General features: G+C 43.1%; 1 protein-coding gene across 1 annotated transcript; it reads left to right on the top strand.

The window, feature by feature from the left end:
* Nucleotides 1-433: 433 nt before the first annotated feature.
* On the top strand, nt 434-3,896 carry fam174c (family with sequence similarity 174 member C). The gene is made up of 3 exons (XM_061077812.1): nt 434-817; nt 2,767-2,883; nt 3,087-3,896. The coding sequence occupies exons 1-3, from the start codon at nt 525-527 to the stop codon at nt 3,088-3,090; spliced, it is 414 nt and encodes a 137-aa protein (XP_060933795.1). The 5' UTR covers nt 434-524; the 3' UTR covers nt 3,091-3,896.
* Nucleotides 3,897-9,066: the final 5,170 nt, after the last annotated feature.

The raw sequence follows: 9,066 nt of genomic DNA, 5'->3' as shown, positions 1-9,066 counted from the left end.
CAGAAGCTGTGACAGTTATGTCTTTACATAAAGTAACAGTTGTTTGAAGTCAGATCGTGAGACAGTGACGTCAGCGAGGTGAAGTTGGACCCACGGAAGATCTGTCCGGATGTGACGTCAGTTTGAAAACAAACACAACATCTACACGTCTATAACACAACAATAACAAACACACAGCAGCAGGTGCAGAGGTACAGGAAGCAGAGAGCACGTGACAGATCAGATTCATATCTGATCAGATTCAGATATGAATCATATCTGATCATATCTGATCAAATCTGAGTTTCTTATTGTGACAGATCACAGCTGGACAGGTGGGGTTGATTGACAGGTGGGGTTGATTGACAGGTGGGGTTGATTGACAGGCGGATCACCTGCAGATCACAGCAGGGGAAGTGCCCACGTGCCTCCACGTCATCAGTAGTGGGCGTGAACTTCCTGGTTGTGTGTGTAAACAGTTCCGTTCCCGTGAAGAAGCTCAGCTCCGGTACCGGATCTCCGCTGCTCCTGTCCCCGGCGTGAACATGACCTACCCGCTGCTCCTCCCGGTTCTCCTCCCGGTTCTCCTCCCGGTTCTCCTCCCGGTTCTCCTCCCGGCCTGCTGCCTGGTGCTGGCCGAGGAAGTGAGCGGAGGCTCCGGCGGCAGCACCGCGGCTCCCCGGCCCTCCGGCTCGAACGCCACCCGGCCCAACTCCACCCTGAGCGGGCATCCGCCGGGCGGCTTCTCCGTGGACAGCTCCATGATCCAGAGGAGCTTCTACGTCCTCATCGGGGTCTCCGTCATCGGGCTGCTCTACTTCCTGGTCCGAGCCGTGAGGTCAGCAGCGTCACTGTGACGTCACGCCCACTCGCTTCACACACTAAGTTCAACTGTTTAACTCTGTCAGTGGAGGGTTAGTTACATGTTAGTAGGTTAACTAGTTCAGTGAGTTTAACTGTCAGTTGATGGTTAGTTACTGGTTAGTAGGTTAACTAGTTCAGTGAGTTTAACTGTTTCAGTGGAGGGTTAGTTACATGTTAGTAGGTTAACTAGGTCAGTGAGTTTAACTCTGTCAGTGGAGCGTTAGTTACAGGTTAGTAGGTTAACTAGGTCAGTGAGTTTAACTGTGTCAGTTGAGGGTTAGTTACATGTTAGTAGGTTAACTAGGTCAGTGAGTTTAACTCTGTCAGTGGAGCGTTAGTTACAGGTTAGTAGGTTAACTAGGTCAGTGAGTTTAACTGTGTCAGTGGAGGGTTAGTTACATGTTAGTAGGTTAACTAGGTCAGTGAGTTTAACTCTGTCAGTGGAGCGTTAGTTACAGGTTAGTAGGTTAACTAGTTCAGTGAGTTTAACTGTTTCAGTGGAGGGTTAGTTACATGTTAGTAGGTTAACTAGGTCAGTGAGTTTAACTCTGTCAGTGGAGCGTTAGTTACAGGTTAGTAGGTTAACTAGGTCAGTGAGTTTAACCGTGTCAGTGGAGGGTTAGTTACTGGTTAGTAGGTTAACTAGGTCAGTGAGTTTAACTGTGTCAGTGGAGGGTTAGTTACATGTTAGTAGGTTAACTAGTTCAGTGAGTTTAACTGTGTCAGTGGAGAGTTAGTTACAGGTTAGTATGTTAACTAGTTCAGTCAGTTAAACTGTGTCAGTGGATGGTTAGTTACTGGTTAGTAGGTTAACTAGTTCAGTTAGTTTAACTCTGTCAGTGGAGGGTTAGTTACAGGTTAGTAGGTTAACTAGTTCAGTGAGTTTAACTGTGTCAGTGGATGGTTAGTTACTGGTTAGTAGGTTAACTAGTTCAGTTAGTTTAACTCTGTCAGTGGAGGGTTAGTTACAGGTTAGTAGGCTAACTAGGTCAGTGAGTTTAACTGTGTCAGTGGATGGTTAGTTACTGGTTAGTAGGTTAACTAGGTCAGTGAGTTTAACTCTGTAAGTGGAGAGTTAGTTACAGGTTAGTAGGTTAACTAGGTCAGTGAGTTTAACTCTGTCAGTGGAGAGTTAGTTACAGGTTAGTAGGTCGGTTAACTTAGTTTGTACAGAATATAAAAATGACAAATATTCTGCGATCTTTACCAGCATAAAGAAAAAAACTTGTATTCAGTAAATAATCCTGAAGCAGAGCTAACGCTCTCTGGAGTTTCTCTGGAGTTTTTAACACGGAGACCGACTGAATTTCTGAAACCATCTAAAACCTACAATACAATAATCAGTTATCATCGTTATATTACAGCTTTATTCTTGAAATCTCAGATATCTTTCCTTTAACATGGACCCAGTTATGTTCAAGTGAAGTTAGTTTGAGTTGAATCCAAAGTCTTTCCCTCAGGGACCATCAATAAATTCCTGTTTGAATATGGGATAAATGTATTTGTTTTTAATATCTTTATGTCATGTGACCCACTGACTGAAGTCAGATAATGTTGATACACTAAACAAAAAGGACACGCCTCTTTTTATTGTATTGAAGTTATTATAGACTGAGCAATAAAACAATTTGAACCTAGAACATCACACACACGTAAATATCAGTCTGATTCTTCTGATCAGTGACAATTTAAGAAATAGTTTTATCACAATGTGAAAGAAAGAGGTGAACACCAGGGGGCGGAGCCTGGGTCATTAGTTTGTGTTTCATCCTGTTAACTAACCAACAAACCCTAATAACTAAGTGATGACGACTGTGTAAGCTGCTCTTCCTTCAACATGTGACTGATGAACTAACGAGTGAGTTAATGTTCGTGAGGAGATGAAATGTTCTGAAATGTGTCTCGTGTTGATGATGTCATCAGGCTGAAGAGACCCAGCCAGAGGAAGAAATACGGTTTGTTGCTGAACGACGCGGTGGAGATGGAGGAGGTGGAGACGGACGAGGACGACACGCTGTTCGAGGCTCGCAGCCTCCGCAGGTCAGCAACACAACTACACAATAACAACACAACACGCACATCTGCCTTACTCCAGAACACGTGAAGATCATTTACATGTGTGTGAACTCGCCGACTCCAGAAGGTTTAACAGTTGTTAATATTAGTTTCTAGTTGGATTCTCAGCCTGAGCTGCGGTGACGTTGTGTAACATTCTGATTGTGTGTTTGTGTGTCTCTGCTCAGATGAGTCCAGAAGAAGACCTGGATCAGGATCCTGGCAGCTGGATCAAGGGAGAGAAGACTGATGGACCAAGCTTTATTATTATTCGTATTAATATCACAATGAATGCAGATTGATGCCAAAGCTACAGCTGCTCCAGGCGCCGAGCAGGATAATCAATATTTTTTTACGTGGCGTCGGATGATGTGATCACCGGTTGCCATGACGACACAGTTCCCTCTGAGTCTCGTCATCTTTTTCTAAGAGTTTTCCTCAAAATTTCAAACTTGTGACGGACATGACGCAGCCGTGATCAGACTGAGGAGGCGTGTTCCACCTGAAACTGTCCAGATAACGGAGCTCCGCCCCCAAGGACTACACAACACAAGTGAATGTTTCATGACAACACACACACACACACAAACAAACACACACCCCTTCATGTTTTTCTGTTCATTCAAATAAAAGTCCGAGGGTTTTTCTCTTTCATGTTCGACGTTTGAACGAACAGAGAATAAATGAGCATTTACAGAAGTCACATGACCTTGGTGCCGAAGGACAGAAGAAGAGATGATCAGTGGACCAATGAGGAGACGGTTCCTTCACCTTTCATCACAGCGTTTTACTTCCATCTTTGACTTGTTCAGGGACATCATCTCTTCTTCTGCAGTGATGTATCAGCACCAACGGGAGCAGCAGCGCCACCCACTGGTTAGCTCCTGATGTTCACAGGATGCAAACTTTGATTTTGACCATTTTCTAAAAGTTGAGTTACAATCTCTGTTATTTCTGAATAAAATCAATAAAAATTGATTAAAATCATCAAACAAACAGTTCATTGTTTTGCCGTTTGATCAGAAAATATTTCATCAGTCACACGTTGAGAAAAGAAACCGGTCTGATAAGAACCTGAAGAACCGGCTTTTTGTTTGACTTGAACAAAGTGAGTTTGTATATTTAACTTCAGGTTTTTCCACGTTTTCTCTTTAATATTAAAACCTGGAGGGAAATTTCATCCATTTATTTAGAAAATCCGTTTAAATATCAACAAAAGCTTTGAGGTGAATTTTCTCATCTCTCAAATATAAATATAAACACGAAGTATCCAACCACACACAGTTTATCTTTCTAATCTCTAATAAACATGTAATATCTGGTTTATAACACATTATGTATTATAACAAGCGGCCACATGGTGAATTATGATGGTGGATTGCGAATCAGATATCGTGATGGTACTGGTTGATCCTGTATCGTGTTGGGATCTGATGGTGGTGGTGGATCATGATGTTGGTGAATGTGAGCTACACTAATATAGTTTGATTAATTGACAGATAGGGTTGACCCCTGACCCCCTGTAGTTACACACAGGTCTGACGACACACTTAATAAACAGATCAGGTTGTAATTATAATTAATTATAGTCTGATCATGATTCATTGTTTAATAGAAGAGATTCATAATAATCGTGTAACGTGTCAATAATAATAAATAACCTGATGTTCCTCAGTGATGTAGTATCAGGACGTGACCAGCAGAGGTCCCAATTCACAAACCAACAGAAAACAATAATAACATCATACTTTTACATTTCATTGAGCCGACGCTTTTATCCAGAGCGACTCACAGGAAGTGGATCAACACGAGGAACAAACCAGAGCAACAAGAATCAAGATCATCTAACAGGTCAATAATACAATAACAACAATTATGTGATATTAGATATTATAACAACATAAATATAAATAACGGTAACAGTCTGTTATCTGATAAGAATCTTTATTGTAATTAGCTTTGTCACACGCTAAGAAACACAAACACTAATAAACTTAAAAAACATGTTTGTGTTCAGTTGAACCTCATGTACGAGCTTAAGTTGAGTTAGTTCGTCATTTATTTATTTATTTTGTTTGTTTGTTTGTTTGTTGCAGACAGAACTCGGGAACAGCAGATTTGAGGATATGTGGGTTTTTTCATCATTTTATTGAACTTGTTTTGTTCTGGGTCGGTCTTATTTATTATGATATTATTATGATTATTTACTGAATATTACATATTCTTTTTATATTATATCCCTATTAAATAAAGGAGTTAATCTTTATTCAGTTTTCTACTATAACAAATTAAAGTTGACTTGTGTTACAGATAGAATATCCTTATTGAAACGTGTGTGAATGTTTCTCATGTTTGTTGATCATGTGTTTTCTGTCACATGACCCTCAGGGGACCCTTTCACATTAAAAGCTCCAGATAATAAAACCTCTTCCTCCTGTGTGAGTGGACGCGTTGAGTTTTCCCACAGTTCAGTCTGACAGGATCACAGGAGGGGGCGGGGCCTGCCACTGTAACAAGCCATTGATTAGTGGGCGTAGATCCGACGACTGATAAACATCTGCAGCCAATCAGATGAGACCGAGAGAGAGACACCGACAATAACAGGTCCCAGAGGAGAGAGAGGGGCGTGTTTCAATTAAGCTGCTGTCAGCCCTGAATGTTCTCTGGAGGGGGAGGAGCCTGGGGGGGGTGGGCGGGTGGGGGGGTCAGGTGGGTATAAAAGACTGAGGAGAAGCTGAGTCTCAGACACTGAACCTGCAGCTGAGGAGCCACTGAGCCGAGAGTCCTGCATCACCTGGTAAGACTGAATTTCACAGGTCACAGGGTCAAAGGTCATTTTCAGAGACAAACTCATGATCAGGTTTAAATCGATGACGACAAATACTCACATGTCTGTGTGTGTCTGTGTGTGTCTGTGTGTGTGTCTGTGTGTGTTGCAGGTCATGAAGACGTTCAGAGTTTCTCCGTGTGACGAGATGAACGACGAGACGACAGGTACGGAGGCTGAAGAGGGACAAAACACTTTGATTATAACTGATCAAATATAAACAATAACGTTAAATTATGAATCCGAGCGTCCTGTTGACCCCAGCTGACCTCTCCTCAGGTTCTCAGGTCGTCCAGCGGATCTTCACCAACAGTCGGGAACGCTGCCGACAGCAGAACGTGAACGGAGCCTTCGCAGAGCTGCGGCGCATCATCCCCACCCACCCCCCCGACAGGAAGCTCAGCAAGAACGAGACCCTGCGCCTCGCCCTCCGCTACATCCACTTCCTGGGCCGGCTGCTGACGGAGCAGAACCAGGGGAAGGTTCCCCGGGGCCGAGCGGAGAGCCTGGAGCTGGAGGCCGGGCTGCAGGGGGCGGGGCCGCAGTGGGCCGGGCTTCAGGGGGCCGGACTCCAGGGGGCGCTGTCGCCACGCTCCGCCTGTGACAGTCTGACGGAGGTCGACTCTGACGGAGAATCTGAAGAGTCAGCAGCAGCTGAGTGTGTCCGTGGTCACTGGGACGTCCTGATCCGCCATGTTGGCTCCAGAGGAAACCAGTCGCACCTGGAGCTGGTTTAGATCCAGGTGCGACTGTGTGTGTGTGTGTCTGTGTCAGTGTGTGTGTGTGTGTCTCTATGTCAGTGTGTGTGTGTGTGTGTGTCTCTGTGTGTGTGTCAGTGTGTGTCAGAGTGTTGACGTGTAGATATAAAGTTCTGTGTGAAGCAGAACCTCAGTAACCACATGAAGTTTCTTTAAAGTTAAAGGAACGTTTGGTGATTTTTATTCTTGTATAAAAACCTGTGGTTTGTCATCGTAGCAGATTTTCTCTGATTGTTTAAATCAAACAGATTTATTGTAACAGCTGATTTCATGATCTCTGTGTCGTGCTGCGTTCAGCTGCGTTCAGGTGCGTTCAGGTGCGTTCAGGTGCGTTCAGGTGCGTTCAGGTGCTCGGACTCATCATTAAACCAGTGAAGCTGTTACATCTGCGTCTCCTTCATAATAAAAGCCTCTAGAGTAACAGCAGTGATGGGCCTTTATTGTGAAATCAGACAGTTTAATTCTGGATATCAGAATAAAGATGGAATGTGATGGTCTGTATCGGGGGGGGGGGGGTTCTATGTTTGTATTAATGAACACATTCAAATCTGTTGTTTCATTTGCTTTATTGAAGTAATTTGTAAAATAAAGTAAAATAAAAAATCATTTGAGTTTTCATTGAAGGTTCCTGTTCTTGTTGTTACAGTGTGTGTCTCTGTGTGTGTGTGTGTGTGTGTGTGTGTGTGTGTGTTTGTGTGTCTGACAGTGTGTGTGTATATTTGTGTGTATGTGTCTGTATGTGTGTGAGTGTGTGTTTGCGGTGTGTGTGTGTTCTTATTTTTTTTAACTTAAGTTTTTATTAAACTTTTCTTAGGCACGGTACATGGCAAATTAAACATGTTTCTTTATACAGGAACAAGAAGTTTATGGTTGAGAATTGACTCTAATAACAGACTTCGCACATATTTGTCTCAACAATAGGCAGCTATTACAAAACACAGTGAGTACATGATGATATCCACTCATACCTTCATTGCATATCTGCACCCCCCACCATACATGATATAGCATACATCATATAGACATGTTGCTGAGGTATACAGTATTACAGGATCCCACTTGGGAGAAACACAGCAAAACAATAAAACCACAGTCCTAGTGGGGATCATTATTTACCTTTATGTAATTCCAGAACCTGTCCCAAGGGGTCGCCCTCTCCTCCCTGTCATCACTCAATCTACTAAGCATACATTCATAGGATGCAGTTTCAGTCATTGCACATTCCCATTCTTTCACCTGTGGAATTTCTGGCGCCTTCCGATGTCTTAAGATAACTCGGCAAGCTGTTGTTGTGCCCACGAAATTACAGGAAAATGACATTTGGTTACATTGGGTAATTGAGACTTGTCCCCCAGTAAACAGAGCTCTGGACTTCGGGGAATCTCTGCTCCAAACCAGTTACTTAAAATATTTAGAATCTGAGTCCAGAAAGGTCGAATCAAGACGCATTCCCACATACTGTGGAGGAAAGTACCAGTTTCCTCCTTGCATTTCCAGCATAGATCATCACCCAATAGTTTCATGCTATACAGTCTGGATGGTGTGAAATAGTATTTATGTAATACATTATATTGTGTAAGTTCTCCCCTTGCCTCTCTCACATATTTACCACAATCAGCCACAACTACTGCCCATCTATCACTATTAATCTCTCCACCAAGGTCCCTCTGCCAAATCATCTTTAACTGGTCAGAGTCAGTGCCGAGAGAAGAATTAGCAATTTTATAAAATTGTGAGGCTTTTCGTTTTCTGAGTGGAAGTTTCATATAATCGCTCATCATATTATCGGTAATATTGTATGGCTTCGAAGTAATGCAACACCTCATTTGCAAAAATTTCCAAAAATGATCTTTTCCCACCAAATCAAATTTCTGAAACAGCTTATCATATGACAAAAATACTCCATCTTTAAATAGATCATTAATGGTGTTTAAACCTCTAGCGTGCCACTGTTTCCACATCGGGATTATCCCACAATGATGAATATCTTTGTAGAGTATGTGTAAGTTTAAACTGTGTGTGTGTGTTTGACAGTGTGTGTGTGTGGGGGGGTCTGTATGTGTGTGTGTGTGTTTGTGTGTCTGACAGTGTGTGTGTATATTTCTGTGTATGTGTCTGTGTCTGTATGTGTGTGAGTGTGTGTTTGTGTGTGTGAGTGTCTGTGTGAAATGAGTTCAGATTAATTGGTCAAAATGAACGTGACCCAGGTGTTTATGACATCGGGGGGGGGGGGGGCAGGTATGTGAGTGGCCTCTCTGGTCTTTTCCCACAGTTCAGTCTGACAGGATCACAGGAGGGGGCGGGGCCCGCCACTCTAACAAGCCAATGATGAGTGGGCGTAGATCCAAAGACAGATAAACATCTGCAGCCAATCAGATGAGACCGAGAGAGAGACACCAACAATAACAGGTCCCAGAGGAGAGAGAGGGGCGTGTTTCAATTAGAGAGTGAGTGAGTGTGTGTGTGTGTGTGTATGTGTGTGTGTGTGTGTGTGTGTATGTGTGTGTGTGTGTGTGTGTATGTGTGTATGTGTGTGTGTGTATGTGTGTATGTGTGTGTGTATGTGTGTATGTGTGTGTGTGT

Source organism: Limanda limanda, chromosome 9, assembly GCF_963576545.1.
Source record: "Limanda limanda chromosome 9, fLimLim1.1, whole genome shotgun sequence".
In the NCBI taxonomy this organism is placed as follows: domain Eukaryota; kingdom Metazoa; phylum Chordata; class Actinopteri; order Pleuronectiformes; family Pleuronectidae; genus Limanda; species Limanda limanda.
The sequence above is the reverse complement of the archived record's forward strand: the minus strand, read 5'-3'. Positions and strand labels throughout refer to the sequence as shown.